Genomic DNA, 19,942 nt, shown 5'->3' with positions numbered 1-19,942 from the left:
GAGTGCAAAGGAGATTGAATCGAAGACCAACATCACTCTGCAAAGATGTTTCGTTAAAATTAATGAAACCCAATAACGATTCGGTGAAACTAGAGATCCGTCTCAATCGCAAGGTTTTAAAATTTCTCATAATATCATACTTTTTCAGGATATTAGGTGATGAATCAGCATGGATTCAAAATCGGTAGTGTCATTTTGGTCGACCGGCTGGACCCGCTTCTGTAATGTGGCGGTAGTGAAGTAGGCATGAATACTCCATGTGGATCGTATTTTACAGAAAGGAAACAAAAGCATTCCAATGTTGATAGGATTGTGCAACTTACATTCTTTGCAATGTAATTGCTGAAATCATGCAAAAAATTGAATTTACAAAGGTAATTTTCTTCTTGAATTCCCAGTTTATTGGGAGTAAAGATGAAACTAATGTACATAGATGATCAGTTTATATTAGCAAAATAAAAAAATTTGCACAATCTTGGCGACATTGGAATGCTCTATTGCTCTTGGTTCCATTTTTGCAAAATGAATCCAAGTGCGGTCATTCTTTCCCGAAATAGAAACTCTAGGGTCGCGTAGCGGCCTGATTATTGAAACTACCAGACAAAACGATTGACAAAGAAAAAAAGAGGAAGGGAACTAGAAATAAGAGAACTAAGAAATAAAGTAACTAAAGGCAACCCACGGGAGGTCCTTAAGCTGATCCGAATCATTTTTTCGCTTAGTCTACGACAACCACTCATTTTAACCAAGGAAATCGCTCCACTTTCCGGCCGTCTTCATTGGTCATTGCCTTGTCTATCAATGTCAATAATCAGCCTGTAGTGAGGAAGGGGGGACTTCTGCATAATATAGGAGCCCACAGCTTGATGCTAGAGTCCATTGGGGCGTCCCAAGGGACTCTACTTGAAGCAAGAGATACCTTGCTCTGAGGATGGTTTTGTACCTGAATGGTGACGGCGGGCTGGTTGTCCGAATATGTGGTGAAGGTCTGGGTCTGTTTGCAAGGGATGCGGGCGTTCCTCTCGACGATCTTGGTCATGACGCCACCGGCAGTCTCGATCCCTAGGGATAGGGGCGTGACGTCAACGAGGAGGACGTCCTGGATTTCCGCACTCTGGTCTCCGCTCAGGATGGCCGCCTGCACCGCCGCTCCGTAGGCCACTGCCTCGTCCGGGTTGATCGAAAGGTTCAACGACTTCCCGCAGAAGAAGTCCTAGAAAAACAGCAACAAACCATTTCAGAGAAAGCACCTATCTATCTTCAAACAAAGTTTAGCATTCTGCCGTGCTAAGGAAGAACGCCGTATGAACATTCGAATGTTGCCAAATTTTCTTCGATAAAATGTTTATTTTCGAGGGGAGCTATAAATATTTTTCCTTGAAATTTTCAGGAGCTACGAGCAAAATTGTGAACAAAATTATCTGAAAAATTAGAAGGAAAATACTCATAAGTTTACTAAGAAATTCGTGTTTTAATAAAGGAAATTTGGCAACGCCTGAAGGTTCATACGGCGTTCTTTCTTAGCACGGCAGCATTGAGGGACATTTTCAAAAATCTGCTTTCCGAACTGTAAACTGACATAACTCCGGTTTGGTTTGACACCTTTGGCGGTTTTTTGGGTCAAAATGTACGTTTAATTAAGTTCTCATAGCAGTAGTACCGCCCTCTCATAGACCACACTTTAATAGAATTGAAATCATTTTAGCACAAAAACGCTCAAATATGGCCGGTGCGTAGCTACAGTTTTTTTTCAATGTTCATTCCGAACGGCATTTAAAGAGCAATAAAAGCGAAATAAAATTGGATCAAGCGTGCAAAAATAGGAACAGTTGTTGGTCGAGGGGAGGTACATTTCGTCAAAAATAATTCACGGGTGAATTATGTGTCGCATGACGCGACGACCATCTCGATATCCCGACCTACTGCCCGATTCCGAGAATAAACCAATTCTCTCGACGAGATTCGAACCCATGGCCTCGGTTAAATTATTCGGGCAAGCAGCTAACTTTCCTTGAAGTCGGTCTGTCGTTTTGCAAATGTGGCATCACTAACAGGCTTTGATGAACGGCTCTTGAGAGAGGCAACAAATTATCGAGTATAAATAGACGTAAAATAATTCTCTCTACAAATTCTCTCCCTCTCCGCCGTATTTCAGAAAAAACACCCGAATAGTGTTGCAAATAAGTCGTACCTACATCGAACATGTTGGGAAAAAAAGAGAGAAAAAATTTATATGCAAGAATTTATCGACTACTCTAAAGGTTCACAATGACTGGACTTCATTAAATCACTGTGGGGGAAGATTGAATTCCTGGATTCTACATTTTGTGTTACAATGCAACTGTACCTCATTCCCCAAAAACCATTTTCACAGGCTTCGAGGAATTTTGAAACATTAAATCGCCATATTATACCCTCATACACTGAGTCATCCATTCCATTATTATGGCTAACAAATCGTCCTTTCCGGAGGTAAAACCGTAACTCCATTCTGGAGTTGCAAAAATTTTACTTACAATTCAAATTTTTTCGGGAATATAACCGTGCATTTTTATCCAAAATTGTGCATATTTCTGCTTGTAATCAGAGAAATGATCTATTAAATTTTCGATCTGAAATCCCCAAAAGTCTCCTGGTAAAAATACAACTTGCGCCTCGACATTATGCAGCGCTGAAATTCAGTTATTTCGTGCGAAACGTCCAATTGGACGGAGTGCTTGTTTTGCGTGACATGGTGCGTTTTAATTCGCTTTGATTTGCATTGCTTTTGACTGATATTCAGATAATTATTTAGAAAATAATGGATTTAATCTCTCGAAATATCCCCTCTCTCGAAATGTGGGCAGTAAGCCTCTACTTCCTGCTCGGCTAAAGCCCTTTGACAAGTGATGCTCGAGATCATTTATCGTAGTTTCTCTGACATAAAAACGTATCTCTGTTTGGACTTGAGCCCTGGGAACCATTGATACATACGGTCAACAGATATCATCTCAAAACGCAGTTAAGCCCTTTGTCAGAGGAGGTGCGATATTTCCAGCAACGAGAAGAGAGATTAAAGAGAAAATAAATTAAATGCTCAGTTCAACGTTTTGCGTTTTGTTTGTATCCCTATAACAGTTTCACGAAACAAGAGCCGCTAACGGTGAGTCTCAACGTATTTTTCCCCATCCGGATTCATTTTAAATTGATACGGATTTAATATCAGACTCCAATCACAACGTTTTGTATAGGTATGTTTATGGATGAAAGATAGGGGAAAAGAAGCTTTAATAGATTGACAAACATTTTCTATCTGTTTAAAAACATTCGTTGTAAGTTATCAGCAAGCAAATAAAGAAAAACCGTAAACGAGTTACGCGTATTTGCAGTTTTACCGTCGATATGAAGTCGACTTACGAATCTCTCTTGTGAATCTTTTTTATTTTATTTATTTATTTATTTATTTATTTATTTATTTATTTTATTGCATATCGACTTCTGAACATAGAAATATGATACATTGTTATAACTTATTTATAAAGAGCTTTTCTCGACTAAAAATATTTACAGTTGTAGAGTCTTTTTTCTCTTGTAAATCGCTGCAAAATTTTATGGAGCCGCGCAACGCCAAATGGAGTGCGAGCGTGTTTGTTTTTGGGGAAGGGGGATTTTGGCGATCACGATTTGCTTCCTTATTCGGACGAACAGGAGCAGCCGAATCAGGTGAGGATCGGAAATTGAACTCCGGAGACCTCTGGACGTATCTAATGCTTAAATGAACTATGCAAAAATGAATTAAATGAAAAAGGAACGATGGACGTATCATTTGCGGGATTCATAGTTCCTTTATAATTTGGTTCCTTTGAACGTAGGTTCTTTTAGACATAAATGCGTACTCATGATCTGGACGCAGAGCACGGCTCGATTGCGTGACTGTCATTCCACCGATGAAGGGGATACTAGTGTGCTGCGAAAAAACGTCGTTTGAACTCGCAAATGTTGCCAACCCCCGATTAAATAATTACTTTGGGAAAAATCAGAGAAAAAACCCTCCATTGCTACCTTGGCAATGGTGGAAGCTTTACTTTCGGGACTCCAACATGCAACTGATGACCTATACATACTAGGTGGATGTTAAACAACGTGTTTTGGGTATTTCGTTTCGCAAGCATACCGAAGTTTGACAAACTTGTTTGGCTCATTACGTCAAATGAGGCTCATCATCCACCTAGTTGATATGATGTCTGCTGCTCCCTTATAATTTGTCCATGAGGAAGTGTTGGGTCCCCAAAAGTTAAAGTTTCCATTTGTCGCCAAGAGGCCGGTGGAAGGTCTCTTGTTCTGGACAACTGTTAAACATATTTATTTTTCGCATACAGATACATAACTATACTTTTTATACGAGAAATTGCACGTAAATTTGAATGCGAGACAGCAAAAATGGCATTTACTATTCTAACATCTCAATTCACGATTTGAATTGTTTGTGTTGATTATTAATTCTTTTTCAATTTTGTTTGATTTTTTTAATGGATTTATTTCGTACTTGATGAGAGGAGATTTGGCAAGGACTCTACGTTGATACGGCGTTTCTGCTTAGTGTTAGTATGGCAGGATCTGGATCGGACGTGCGAGCCCAGTCCACTGGCTCGTTGATCTTGCGCGCCACCTGCTCAAGCACTCAAGCAGAGTCACGCGTCGTGCGTCACCGCACGGTGGAACGAAAGCAGCTCGACAAGAATTTTTTGAAAAAATTGTAAATTTTCATATTGATTTTGTCACAATTCAAATTTTAAGGGGTGTCTCTACGAGGCAATTTTACAGAAAACCAATGGAACCAATTGTAAACCTCCGCATTTCATACTAACAAAGATATAAGCTTTTAAAGTTTCCACAATTTGTCTGATCTCTTACATTAACTCGCTCTACTGTGCGCAGTGGCACGAAGTAGACATACACGTTAGTGTCAGATGCCTCACCTCGGCTAACCTGGTGGTCCAACTGGATGAAAAAACGCTCTTCCCGGAGCAACTCCAAAACTGAAATATTTTGAGAGTAAAATACATACTGATTTTTCGTAAACGAACATCATCGAGCGCTACAAAACTACCAGATTTTGCATATGATCAAGGCAAAGGATGATACCTTTCCTCGAGGATGCCTATATGGCTCACAATATGATTATAAGAGGTTTATGAAGATCCTCAAAATACTCCACAAATCTCGAGGGAACTTCAACAATATAACTTCGGAAATAGACCCCTTTATAGGATTTCAGTGATTTTCCGCTGTAAAAAAATTAAAATTTGAAATTTGATCCGAAAATTGCAAAAAAAAAAAATAATTTTTTTTTTGCAATTTTTGGAAGTGTTAAAGTAGGTTTCTACCTGCCTTGAAAATTTTCCAAAATGTATAATTTCTATCTTATATATCCTAAGGCCTTTTTTGGCCTCATACAGTTTGTGCTAATTCGATCTCGGAAACTACTGGACCGATTTTGCTCGGATTTGTTTTAAATGAAAGCTCTTAGGCTGCAGACGTGCCAACTTTCCTTAGTTTTTCGATTTGCGAGACCGACGTTGCAAAATTTACCTCGATTTGGTAACGACATGCTTGCGTTTTTGACGTTGGACAGTTTGTGCTAATTCGATCTCGGAAACTACTGGACCGATTTTGCTCGGATTTGTTTTAAATGAAAGCTCTTAGGCTGTAGACGTGCCAACTTTCCTTAGTTTTTCGATTTGCGAGACCGACGTTGCAAAATTTACCTCGATTTGGTAACGACATGCTTGCGTTTTTGACGTTGGACAGTTTGTGCTAATTCGATCTCGGAAACTACTGGACCGATTTTGCTCGGATTTGTTTTAAATGAAAGCTCTTAGGCTGTAGACGTGCCAACATTCCTTAGTTTTTCGATTTGCACGACCGACGTTGCAAAATTTACCTCGATTTGATAACGACATGCTTGCGTTTTTGACGTTGGACAGTTTGTGCTAATTCGATCTCGGAAACTACTGGACCGATTTTGCTCGGATTTGTTTTGAATGAAAGCTTTTAGGCTGTAGACGTGCCAACATTCCTTAGTTTTTCAATTTGCGCGACCGACGTTGCAAAATTTACCTCGATTTGATAACGAAATATTTTCGTCTTTGCCGCTGGACGAGTCATAAGGTTGGGGGACCTCCCACCCTCTGATTTTCCGTTTCCCTCTCCACGTAAACCCATCCCTACCTGCCGTTAGTACGTGTCACCCTTCTGCTCTGGCATGGGTCCTTTGTCAGTATCACTCCCTTTCTTATGCCGTCTGACTCGGAACACCTACTACGCATTTCCTCCGTCGAATTGCTCATACCTAATCATTTTTCGGTTTGTCCAGGTTTCTCAGTAGTGCGTCTAGAGTTTTGCTTTCATGATTTTATCATTATAATTTTTTTTTTTACATGAAAATTACTTAATTTTGATGTGTATTTTTCAGAAGATAATTTTCCTTTTTACGGCAGCACAGGTTTTATTAATAATTAACTTTTTTACAGCAGCTCATGTGTTCTTCCAAGAGAATCGGTGATTAATGTTCACCCTTTCGCACCGTTAAATTTTCACAAAGTGTTTTGATTTTCTTTTCAAGGAGTGTTTTTTATTTTTCAAAGATGTTTCTTTTTCTAGAAGTAGGTGGTTATCATTATTAGTTTCTTATTCTTTGTTTTTGAATTTATCATTTTTTATCATTTAAAATTTTCCTGTAAGTCCTCTAATTACTCGTAGTAGCAAAATTTGGCTCGCTTCGCGAGCCAACATTCACTCGCGGGGCGAGTGACTGGGGGTCCAGGGGGCGAAGCCACCGGCTAGCGGCGCAAGCGAGCGTAGCGAGCTGAAGCAGCTAGTTTCTATCTTATTTTTGTACTTTTCGCGGTGGCAAATTGTGGTTATCCCTTCCCGTGAAGTATAGGGTACTAGAAACCTATCAAAAGCTCAAAAATGAATAAAATTCTCTTCATTGAAGTTTCGTGTTTTGCCTGTGCTAAAAATTGAGACTCTACCGCACATTTAAAGTATATCAATCTAGAATAATCCAGATAATCCTGGGATTTTTTTTTCCATTCAATCTCCAGTCACGGATTGACCATCTCCCCGGTCACCTTCTCAGGAAGAAATTGCGTGTGGGCAGAGGTCATTTATTTCGCGACTTGACAAGATCTTTATCCATTGATAATAAAACAGACAATGGACCTCGCCCGAACATCTGCGAAAAATGTTGGGGCAACAAAGGTTACCACTGCGACTTAAACAGATGCCGGGCAGAAATGACATCATGCAATTCGCGTGTAATTTTGCACAAGCAGGGGCACAGAGGTCACGAGTCTGAATTTCGTTACACGATGTTAAATCTTTAAAAAAAAAATAAAAAAAAGAATATAAAAAAGTAGGTCATTGGCTATAATATCATGAAAGATTTCACAGTTACTCGTGATCTTACAATGCAAAAATGTAGGTTTCTTTTCCTTTTTCTTTCTCTCCACTTCAACTTCTTGTCTTTTTTTCTTTTTTCCCCTTTTTTCTTTTTTTCTTGTTATTAAGAAAAGCTCTGGTTTTCTTCTGTTGAAAAGGAACTTGTTACCCCTTTTTCGTTTTCATTCTCGTCTTTATTTTTTTCCTTTTCCTTTTTATGCTTTTTCCAAATTCAATTTTTTATTTTCATTCTATCATCCGAACACCAAACTGTGCTTGATGATAATGAGACTATTTTATCAACAAAAACTGTAAACAGTTGTAAGTGAAGAAGGCTCACAAAATATTTTTTTTGGCAGGGTGCAAAGCTGTATACCTGCATGCATAATGATTACGTGACAGGGGACGGAGCGAGAGGGGGTCTAAAATGCCAAATTTTCTGCGTGAATTCACGTGGACTTTGCTTACAGTGATCTTTTTTACTCATTTTGAGGCTATCATCAGTTTGCGGAACAATGGAACTGGTGGAAGAAAAGAAAGTCTCTCTCTCTCTCTATTTTCATAGAAGAAAAGTGGGTTAAAATTTGTTGCAAGCAAGAAGTGACAGATGCTGATCGATATTTAGGTATAAAAGTCAGACAAAACAAAAAGAGGTTGTGAATCTTTATTAAAATGAACGGAGTTCATTTCCATGTTGCATTGTTTCCACAATACGTGTCTCCGTCAAAGAATCTATGATTTTTAAAAAGTTAATATCTTTTTTTTTAAAATCAAAAATTATATGGGAGGTAATACATATCAAATAATAAATTTTATCGAGAAATATTTTTGGATTAAGATTCTTATTGAAGCACATTTGGACTGAGTTAAGCAGAAAGGAACCAACCCACGTCTTGGAAAAAATTGAGTTATGAGTGGTTTTGAACTCAACCACTGCTCTACTATCTATCGCCAAAAATTCAAAGTTTTTGTTGGAGCAAATATTGCAGAAATTGAACTTAAAGTTTATCTTTTACATTGAGTCTTATGCAGGAGCTAAACTTTAAACCCCTTTTTCTCGGTTCGATCCCGATGTGGCTTGGTTCCTTTCTGTTTAACTCCGTCCATTTAATAAGTAAAGTGTTTGCATAGTAGGAAGTGAAAATTTCAGAGGTGAATACGATTCGGCAGAACAGCTCCCGGATTTTAACTAAACCATTGGTTTTTCTTGCTGGTTTTGCGGTCAGAAAAAGATAACATTGAATTTCATTGAGAATAGTGTCAAAATTTAATAAACAACTATAAAGATTTTTGTCAAATTCTGACCCTTCCGGTTCGTTTCTGATCAGTAATTCATGAACATTCACTATCATAAGACAGAAATTGGCAACAATTTATCAGCAAAGCTACGGCGGGACGGTTTAATTTGGATAAGTTTTGCGCATAATTGAAACGCAAAACAATGAGTTATGCAGAGCTTGCAGTTTTGAATCTCGCGAAAGATAAACAAACGAACCTCTGCGAACCTCCCTTTTTCGCATGAAGAGACATTCATGCAAATGTTTTATTCTCTCTTGCGGCTGGAATTTTTCGACTCAACGACCGTTCGGTTATTTTCTGGGTGAATGAATGACTGCGCGCTTATTTCGGTCGAAATTTGACGTTTTCATAAGTCCTCGAACTTTTCACCCGCTTTTTGAATCGTTAATTGTGTCGGTTTCGCAACACTACACAGTTCCGGATGTTTAATTACAATTTTGTCAAATTACTTTGCATAACACGAAGTGAATAATTAGTTTTGATTCTGTGGGTTTCGTCAGCAAAGGAATTTCTCATGAATGTGGTAAGATTCTGAGATAAAGTTCCTAAATGATGTCCCGCACGTTGCATAGCTCTCATTTTGAAGGAACCTTTTTATATTTTCGGGTGATTAATTTTGCTTTGGACGGGGAGACGATTTTTAAACTTCTCCATCCTGTTACCATTGGTTTTTAAGATTATTCGAAACTCTAAATAAAATAAAGAACTTTGGGAATTACCGGTTCACTCCACTTTTTTTTTTTTTTTTTTTTTTTTTTTTTTTTTTTTTTTTTTACCTATGTCAATGTGAATTGCGGGCTACCTCTAACTGTCAATTTTTGTGTTTTCCTATTTTCTTTGCAAATTTTTTTACAAAACATGCAAAATTGCGAATAGCAGTATTATGGCCATTCAAGATGCGTTTCATGTTTTTTCCCTTGCATGGGTTAGAAATTGGATTTCTTTTTCATTTTTTCCCCATTCTTTTTTTTTCTTTTCTTTTGTCGTGGAGAGTTTGAGTAATCATAGGTTTAAACCCACTATCTTGAGTACCAACGAAGAATTCTCTATGATACTTTACAATTTTCATATTAAAAATTTAGAGGCCTATGTGAGATGCAATATATGATGCGTTGCCTACGTTCGGGAACTACCTACATTACGTTTAAGTAGATCCAATTGGTGAATGTGTCAAACTGCTACACACAATCAATCATCAAGGCTTCTAAGCCACTCATTTTGCCCATCTGGGTAATTGAAGGGGAACCACACAAAATTAGGGTTGGCAGTAAGATATGTGCTGCACATTAGTCTTTAACAAACAAAGTTACGGGCTATACAGACTTATCGAGCTATGTAGACATACCGTCCACGTTCCGGGCTCAAGAGCCAAAAGTTCCGGGTGCTGGAGCCGTAGCTTTGAGTGCTCCAGGTGCTACGCCCGGAACTTTCGGCTTCCGAGCCAGAACATGGACGGTATGTCTAAGTAGCCCGTAAGTAGAGCTTCCACGGCCGGAGTTTTTACTTTCTCGCTCCCTCGTGGGTGGAGAAAGTATTGTCATCGTTTTTCGGTATGACTGACCTGGAGCATCTTCTGGACCTTGGGTATGCGGGTGGAGCCGCCAACAAGAACGACGTCGTGGATGGATCCCTTGTCCATCTTGGCGTCGGTAAGGGCCCGCTCGACGGGGGCCAGAGTGTTGCGGAAGAGGTCCATGCAGAGCTCCTCGAAGCGGGCGCGGGTGATCTTGGCGTAGAAGTCCACCCCCTCGTGCAGCGCGTCGATCTCCAGGGAGGCCTCCGTCGACGACGAGAGCGTCCTCTTGGCCCGCTCGCACGCCGTCCGCAGCCGCCGCAGAGCCCGCGCGTTCCCTCGCAGGTCCTTCTTGTACTTCCGCTTGAATTCCTCAGAGAAGTGCGTCACTAGCCGGTTGTCGAAGTCCTCGCCACCTGAAATCCAAGAGACTCTCAAGCACAGGATCTTCAGAACCACAAGGATACGGAATCCTCCTGGAGTGCATTTATAGGGATAGTAAGTGGAAATATGGACATCTCTAGTTCCACCCATGGACGGCACAATAGGGATCTTGAATCCTACATAGTCATTGACTATACAGAAAGGATAAATGTAAATCTAACGTGTCCAACATGAAATACTATGAAATATACGTGTTCAAAAATAGCAGCCAAAGAGAGAATGAAGAATTTGCACGTGTCTGAAATTTTATGAATTTCGTGTCTAAGTGAAAACTACTGAGTGAGCTGAACACAAGCATACCCTTGGTTCATAAATTGAACAATTATTGGAGGAGATATGGACCGCGTTTAATAGAAAGGAACCAAGCCACATCAGCTATTGCCAATTTTATCAGGGCACTTTAATTTTTTACAAGAAAACGTTTGTGCGGATCCCTTTGAAAATGTTGAGGAATTTGCTTCGTACTATAGAGAAAATTCACTGAAATTTACACGAAATTCCGCACAAATGTTTTCATGTAAAAAATTAAATTAGCCAATTAAAGGCAATAGCTGATGTGGCTTGGTTCCTTTCTGTTAAACGCGGTCCATGTGACAAAATGATCTAATCTGATAAAATGCGTGAGTTCATATGGGAAATGCCGTCAGATGACGTCACTAGGAGGTGCATTCCTCACATTTAAATCCATTCTCCTACTTTTTCCCTTATCAGAAAAAAGTCATGAAAAATACTGGGAGATCAGCTCTTCAAGCGCTCTCAGCTGCAGTAGTAAACAATTTGTGTGCCAATCTCCATTCCTGGGATTGAGACCTACCCAAGTGAGTGTCACCGGCGGTGGACTTGACCTCGAAGAGGGAGCCCTCGTCGATGGAGAGGATGGAGACGTCGAAGGTGCCGCCGCCGAGGTCGAAGATGAGGACGTTCCTCTCGCCCTTGAGGTTCTTGTCGAGGCCGTAGGCGAGGGCGGCGGCCGTTGGCTCATTGATGATCCGGAGGACATTCATTCCGGCGATGGCCCCGGCGTCCTTGGTCGCCTGCCGCTGCGAGTCGTTGAAGTAGGCCGGCACCGTGATCACAGCTTCCGACACCTTCCCCCCGAGGTATACTTCCGCCACCTCCTTCATCTTCGTGAGCACCATCGAACTGATCTCCTCCGGCGCGAAGATCTTCTGCTCTCCCTTGAACTCCACCTGAGACAGTTCAACAGATAACTTCATAAATGGACCATAAGACAGGGTACAAAATGAAGCACCACAATATAGTTTCCTTATCGAGATTTTGCGTAAAGTCTCGATAAGGAAACTATATTGTGGTGAACGGAAGAGGTAAGAGGAAAGAACTGATCTCCTCCGAGGCGAGGCTCTTCTGCTTTCCCTTAAACTCCACCTGAGACAGTCCAACAAAAAACTTCATAAATGGACCACAAGACAGGGTGCGGAATGAAGCACCACTATATACAGGGTTATTCGAAAGTCACGCACCACTGGCCATGGGGGGGGGGGGGGGGGTTGGCCATTTGAAATTTTTGAGTTGCCCGCGGCCCCACTCCCAAAAACTGGAAAGTACCTAAAAAAGTTTCCCCCTCGATATGAGTAAAAACGTCTTAAACTGCAAGTCGATATCGTAATTAGAACTAAAGTTATGGCCAGTGGTGCTTGATTTTTGAATAACCCTGTAGTTTCCTTATCGAGATTTTACGTAGAACACGATGGCCGCACTACAACTTCCCAAATTCAACTTGTAAGTTATGATATGACGGTTTTTATCGACGTTAATTCGCACTTTTTCGTACCGTTTTTGGTATAAATCGGTTCATCCCTTGATTCAGAAATGTCGAGGTCGGTAGGGGATGATACTTCAAAACACACGTTTTGTTCAGGTCTTCAAAACAATCTGTATTCACTCACCCTCTAAAACCAACCCATCCTTTTAAAATTTAAGACAAAGATGGGGGTGATTTTTCGAAATCGTCCGATCTTAGTCGCTAATAACTTAATAGGCTCACCTCGTTTAGTCTTTTGAAATAGCCTCTTTGCACCCACTTTCTAAAGCCACCCCTTCTTCTAAAAATTTTAAGTCCAAAAGAGAGTTGATTTTTCGACTCATTGGGCTCATTACATACACCTACATAATTTCACTGCATTGCTTTAGTCGAAATCAACCTTTCCGTCTACACTTCGGCTGGAAAGCGATTTTTAATTTTTTTTGTTGATAAGTTTAGAGGTGATTTATTGTATCTGAAGAAGAAAGAATAATGGTGAAACATTGCTCCAAGTATTTACCTGACGTGTCAAGTTGTTTTGTGATGGCTGCTTTGACCCACGCTAATTATAGTTTTTTGACCAGATCCGCAAGAGGGTTCTGGTCAAAACCTAACTATTTTCAATATGAGCCCACGAATAGTTGGCAACACGATTATATTCCGAGAAACAACGTCTCAGTCAGAGTTATCGTGAGCAACTAACAGCGCGCCGGCAAGCAGCGCAGCGTTTCCAGCGCCTTCGACATCGAAGAGATACTTCACACATTACACCATTAGGCATATCGTCGATTTCTTCCCTGGCGGATATACAGCGTGTTTTAGGGTATAAATGGTAAATTCACCACCTCGCAAAGGCGGGCACGTTCAACTAACCTGTCTAAATGACAGATGGCAATACCTCAACACTGAAAATTCTCTTTTTGACGAACGGGAAGTTTGATTTTTCTATTAATAATGTGATCAATCAAAGTTAATTTCTCACTTGCAAGTTAGTTTTGGAAGTTTTCGATGTGTTTAGCGGACTTTGCGTGAAATTTTGATACTATTTCTGGTTCTCTATAAAAAGAGCATGTAGACAGGGAAACTGTAGTGTAGAATTGCGTAAATCAATGGGGTGTTTGAAAATCTTCGCTCCTATATCGAAAATCACTGAAGTTTTGCAGACCCTGAATAAACGTTTACGGTCTTCGCAGGTTTGGGCATTTTGACCAATCAAGTTACAAGTGTGGATGGAGGGGGGGGGGGGCAGGCGGGAGCGGAGCCTGGTGCACTTTAAGACCGGGCCTGGCGAGGGGCTATCAAATCACCAAAATAATTTTTACCTATACAAGGTGGCAGTGCTCCTGGGGCTGAAAACACAACAACTTTAAAAAAAAAAAAAAAAAAAAAAAAAGCTGACCAGAGAACTCGGGACCATTCCAAGACTGGAAACTTGCCACCATGGTCAGAATAATCGAATTAATAGAGCACGGTAAACAAACAGGAAGTAAGTCACATCAACATTAACATTAAACAATTGTGAAAACGAACCTGAATTTTTGGTTTTCCTGAATCACTAATGACTTTGAAGGGCCAGTGTTTAATATCATCTTGAATTTTGGGGTCATCAAAGCGTCTTCCGATGAGTCGTTTTGCATCAAAAACCGTGTTCTTAGGGTTCATCGCCACCTGAAATAATAATTGAACTCATGAATACGACTGTAATAGGTAATTACATGAGAATGAGAAACCCACATGTTCTGATAGAAAAATTCAGAGTATTCGTAATTCTAACGATAACATGTGTCTACATAAATTTCAATTTCAAATGGATAAACTATGAGAGCAATATATTAGTGCGTTGGAAAAAATAGTGAAAAGTAGAGTTATTAGCAAGGCACATTCAAATAATTTCTAATTAGACCATGTGCATAAAAACTTTAACTAATGAATGAGATATAAGACTGCGATTTCCAGATTTGATAATCACTAACAAGTTAATTATTTTAATACATCGCTCCCGCCACGCCATGTTCCTCAGAGAAGGCAATATAGGCATAGTCGTGTAGTGTGCCAGTGACATGGCAAGGCCTGAGAGGTAGTAAGTAGGCCACTATACTTGTCTAGCGTTTGTGCGTATTGCATCCTCTCAGATTGAAGGAAAAATTCTATCGAAAGCACGAGGACGCGGCCGCAGCTACACCTAAAGGGTAATTTTCGCCAGTTTTAAACATTGAATGAAGACATGTGTGCCAGAAGAGCTTGATTTCATTGCAACATTTCTTTTCAGAACTTATTCATTCATTCAGAAACGGTTGGAATTTTTTTTTGTAATGCGACAAAAATGCCCTGAAACTGTCGATATGAGACGCATACTCGTTACTGACTTCAACATAAAGTTTGAGACGGAATTCTGAAAAGTTGCAATGGAAGTGAGCTTTCTGGCTCTCATCTCTTCAATGAAGCACTTAAAATAATTTCGCTCGGTTATCATCATTGCGAAAAAGAAAGAGTTAATCCTCGAGAAGATTTTTTTTATTTCATGTGAAGGTAGATACGGTGTGGTGGACATTTGCATATTTTCAACTCTTAAAAGAAAATTGCATTGTTTTTGTCTCATTCATCGAGTAGTGGTTTTCGGACATTGCGTAAATTATGTTGGTTACAATACGATCTGTTTATGACTTTTTCATTAAGACTTGTAAAGATAATGCTAGCGGCTCTGTTATGGGATGTTCCAGTGTCCTTTTAGACTGCAATGTTGCTTACATCCCACGCAGTTATCACTTTCATTGAAGTTTTGCTCATCTGAAATTTTACGAGGGGCTTAGGACCATTTCGCGTGTTCGCTGCCCCGTTTTTAGCGACGCCCTCTGACCTCAGAATCGCTGACTTGTTGCACCGATGCCGCTTTGCCACAGTAAATCTTTAACACATGGTTTGGGAAGATAACCGTAACAACTTTTCAATACTTTTTTGCTTTTTGGCTCAAAAACAACCTGAGGTAGCATACCGTATACCGTATACCGTTATTACTCACATGTGTACCTTAGTCAATTGTCATTTCACGTGATGATCTATTTTAAACAATTGTACAATTTAAATTTTATAAAATATTATACATTTACCCTCCTTGAATACTACATAAATGTAAAAACTCAAATCCTTTTTATGAAATTCATATTTCTATACGGATTTTTTTTATGAGAGTCAGTATAAAACGTTTACTTCAGGGGTTAAATAATTTTTAGTTGACACAACTGTCCACTCCATAACAACATATATTCTTTCTTAAAATGGCTCAAACGAAAGAATATCGTAGTCTTACTTCTTTCTGAAGAATCGACCCTGAAGCTTTCCGTCATTCGTTTGGGGACACCGTGTACGGCCAAATCTGCATATTATTTTAATTGCCGCATCATCCACTCATTAGATAAGTATGTGTATAATATTTTCACCCGAAAGAACTTTTTATAGCTTGAATAGCCCCAAAATTTCGATTTACCGGTCTTTAAGCCGTCTCAGTTATTAATCGTGCAAAATCTTCAATGTAAGCGTGGGCTCACAAATTACCTGAGACTTACGTCCTCCTCTCGCAAATGTCAGTAAGTTCCCAATTCAAGCGCACCATACTTACAATAAGTATTGAATATTTGACAACCTGGTCAAGTATTCGATCGCTTCATTGATTTTTGCCCACCGATAACAATGAGGGGTTTTCGAGACACGGTTATTAATTTCTCGTGATTTATGACTTTATTAAGGTGCATCCTCGGAGTTCGGTTTCCGACCTCGTCGACAGAGGGCGTTGCGTCCTACGATGCACTCCGCCCATTCGTTTCCATGCTACTGTTGCATCATTGTAGATCCCGGCACATTCGAAGCCTGGGACCCCGGGACGCAAGTTCCTGCTAGTGCGAAGAAGTGTAATCTACTTTGTGATCGAACTGCACTGAGGAATTATATTTAAATTAAACGAAACTTGGATTGAAAATGTTCCGTAAGAATCCCTTCCGCATCTCCTAACGGACACAAAGTAAGTAGTGGTCTCAGGAAAAGGAATCGTGACTCTTACAATGGAACTGTTTCGGTGTTCCATTTTTTTAAAAAAAAAAAAAAAAAAAAAAAAAAAAATTCATTGAACGGATCCAGTCGAAATCAAACTAACAACATTAGAAATCGTCTAATTTTGCTCTGATGTTATATTTTTCAAACAGAAGAGTAATGCCGCAATCATCACACGCTGAATGTGGGAGCTGAATGTGGCTTGAATGTGGAAGTCATCGGCCCGATACCTGAATTTTATGCGTGACGCGCAAAATTCAGCAACGATTCTCAGCAACCATCGGACTAATGTTGAATTTGTCTGAACTATTCGAGTAGATTTGATACACATCTGGATAAAAATAACTCGAATTTGCTATATTTCAGCCGTTGGGCGATGACTGTTGACTTCCACATTCAGCTGCTAAATTCAGCGTGTGATTGCGGCATTAGTAAAATTGAAACTTGAAATTTTCCGAGTCTCCAATTAAACTAGAGCTTAAAGGACTGTTAACTAAAGCTTTAGAATTTGAATAGAATTTTTTCTCGATGTTGCCGCGCGGGGTTGGTGAAATCGGCGAGAGATCGAACGTCGTATCTCGCTTCGATGCTTCGATGCTTCGAGCTCCAGATCTGTGCGGATCAAAATGAAATACAGAATTTCTCGAGAGCGAGATGATTTCGGTGACTCCATAAGCTATTCTGGGACCTGCTAGTCATTCGGCTCACAGTCGCCCACAGCCGCCTCCTCCTGCCGCCCCTCTGCCCCTTTCCTCCACCCCCTTCATCACCTTCGGAAGGGGAGGGGGCCGGGGGGGCTTGACTCGCAAACTTGGTAATTGTTTCGGCCGAAACGTACGTTGACCTAACCGTGGAAATCGTCCGAATTCGCGGTCCGCAGTGGAGTAAGTCATTGGGAGAATTTAAAGCAGAATATTAAACGCCATAAAGGAAATGAATGCACGATTTTAATTTGGTACAATATTGGTGTGGTATAGTTCTGACTCAATATTGATTTCATATTTTCAAAATATTCATCACGTATTTTTATGACAAGTACTGTCACAGTATTTCCAGACAAAATATTGACACAGTGTTTATACTAAAAAGAAAATGGGTGCACGATTTTTACTAATCATACTATTAATAATACAATATATACATAAATGTTAAAACAATATTGTTTAAATATTTGTCCCATATTTCTGCCTTAACTGGGAGACGTAATAAGAAAAATTTAAAAGCTTATATCTTCGTTAATAGAGAACAACAATTGGACGTATTTCTATCAAACGGAACTATGTGCATTAAGACATGAGCCCAGAGACCCATGCGAATACATCATGCATAACAGGGCTTACGTCATAATGCACATAGTTCCGTTTGATAGAAATACGTCCAAACTAAAAGCGGTTCCATTGATTTTCTCGTGAAATTTCCTTTAAGCAGCAGATCTTCAAATTTAAAATTTGAGGGGAAAAATGTTCAGAATTAGTTAAAAATCTCATCCGTACTCTGCTAATAGCTCTTTCCATTGTGCGGCGTGCGGTTGCGGATCCGGCCGCTGAAACATGCCCATGGGCCGATAAACAATCTCTTCGTTATCACGTTTTACTATACGTGTCAAAATTTTCAAAATAAAGCTGTGATTTACGCCTTGGTGGATTATTTAAAGCCAAGAATGTATAACAGTCACTTCAGAACCATTTTGATTGCGATTCAATCCTAGGATTCGACTATTAGAGGCCGTTCTTAAAAATCGTAACGCTTTAAAGAGGAGGGGGTTTGAGCCTGCGTTATGGTTATCGGTGCGTCATTACGTCGCTCCTCTGACGTAAGGGCGTATCTCTATTTTCACGTGGGCCCTGAAAAGCATGGGGTTATATAAAGAACAGGGCTCACGTAGAAATTGAGATACACCCTTACGTCAGAGAAGCGACGATAAGTGGGAGGGGGCGTTCAGGACTGCGCCACGTAACGCTAGAAACAGCGAGTAGCGTTTATTTGCCGAAATTTGCCACAGCGACGTGACATTCATTGAAGCTATATCGGACAGCGATGTGCATTGAATGACAAAAATTTTAAAGTGGATCTAATTGTTAGCCTCGTCTTAGGTGACTACCCAGGAAACTGTTGTTCCCACACGGAAAAAAAAGATTTACTGAATTTAAGTAAACGCGTCTACTTGGATTTTTTACTTATTTCAAAACGGGTTTGACTTGGAAGAAACCAACGGTTTTCTTCATGTAAGACAACATGATTCGCTTGAGACAAGCGAATCGTGTTTTCTTAAATAAAATAAACGTTGTTTTAAAATAAGCCAACTTTTGCTTGAATGAAGAAACCAGTTTCTTTAAAATTAGTAAACGGGGTGAACGCCTTCTGAGTCCGGCCGTTGCCTCTTTTTAAGTCAACAGCATGCTTGGTAGAAGAAAATACGTTGTGTCGAAAGAAGAAACCGGTTTCCTCAAAATTAGTAAACGGGGCTAACTCCTTTCGAGGCGACCGGATGCAATTAGCAATACGCCCGTTGATTTTTTACAATTCAACAGTTTGCTTGGTACAGTGAAACACGTTGCGTTTAAAGAAGAAACCGGTTTCCTCAAAATTAGTAAACGGGGCGAACGCCCTCAGCGGGGGAGGATGCAATAAGCCAGACGCTGTTGCCTTCTTTTAACCCAACAGCTTGCTTGGTAGAAGAAAACACGTTCTGTCGAAAGAAGAAAACGGTTTCCTCAGAATTAGTAAACGGGGCGAACGCCCTCAGCGGGGGAGGATGCAATAAGCCAGACGCTGTTGCCTTCTTTTAACCTAACAGCTTGCTTGGTAGAAGAAAACACGTTGTGTCGAAAGAAGAAAACGGTTTCCTTAGAATTAGTAAACGGGGCGAACGCCCTCAGCGGGGAGGATGCAATAAGCCGGACGCTGTTGCCTTTTAATAACCCAACAGCTTGTTTGATGAAAGAAAACACGGTACGTCAGAAGAAGAAACCAGTTACCTTAAAAGTAGTAAACGGTGTGAGTCCCTTCCGCGGGGAACGGATGCGGCATGGGACAAGTGCGGTTGCCTACTTTCAATATAACATTTTGCTTCGAAGAAGAAACCAGTTTCCTTAAAATTAGTAAACCGGATGGTGACGCCTCCTATGAGAATGATACATGCAATTGCTGCCAGATGCCGTTAGCATCTGCTTAAACCAACACCATTTATGACGGAATAAAAGGAGACGGAAGTTAAAAAATCAAGATGCCCATTATATTTGTCTACAAAATAATTGTTCTTTAGGAGAAATTCATTTAATGTGTCCTTTGAGAAATCACTCATATGCTCGGCGTCGACAAAAAATTAAATAAAGAAAGAAGTAAAGAAGGAGAGGAAGAGGAAATATTTGCGTTGTTTTAAATAGATCGGCACTGTGTATTTGAAGTTTTAATTTTTATTTTTAAATGAAGGGGGCCTCATAAAGAGGACTTAA

General features: G+C 40.0%; 1 protein-coding gene and 1 non-coding gene across 4 annotated transcripts in view; one reads left to right on the top strand and one right to left on the bottom strand.

Moving 5' to 3' along the window:
* Positions 1–19,942, bottom strand: part of LOC109043908 (heat shock protein 68) — a 55,151-nt gene that overhangs the window by 11,884 nt on the left and 23,325 nt on the right. The window contains exons 2-5 of the mRNA XM_019061270.2: positions 13,974–14,111; positions 11,496–11,871; positions 10,286–10,653; positions 944–1,213 (exon numbers count right to left, since the gene is read on the bottom strand). Of these exons, the coding sequence (XP_018916815.1) occupies positions 944–1,213; positions 10,286–10,653; positions 11,496–11,871; positions 13,974–14,111 (1,152 nt within the window). The remainder of the gene's footprint in view (positions 1–943; positions 1,214–10,285; positions 10,654–11,495; positions 11,872–13,973; positions 14,112–19,942) is intronic.
* The window catches only part of LOC109043909 (uncharacterized), a 35,614-nt gene continuing 29,985 nt past the window's right edge, over positions 14,314–19,942 (top strand). For all 3 annotated transcript variants that reach the window (XR_011899531.1, XR_011899529.1, XR_011899530.1), the window contains exon 1: positions 14,314–14,632. This is a non-coding gene — a transcript (uncharacterized protein). The remainder of the gene's footprint in view (positions 14,633–19,942) is intronic.

Source organism: Bemisia tabaci, chromosome 3 (genome assembly GCF_918797505.1).
Source record: "Bemisia tabaci chromosome 3, PGI_BMITA_v3".
Classification (NCBI taxonomy): domain Eukaryota; kingdom Metazoa; phylum Arthropoda; class Insecta; order Hemiptera; family Aleyrodidae; genus Bemisia; species Bemisia tabaci.
This window is presented reverse-complemented; position numbering and strand designations above follow the sequence as displayed.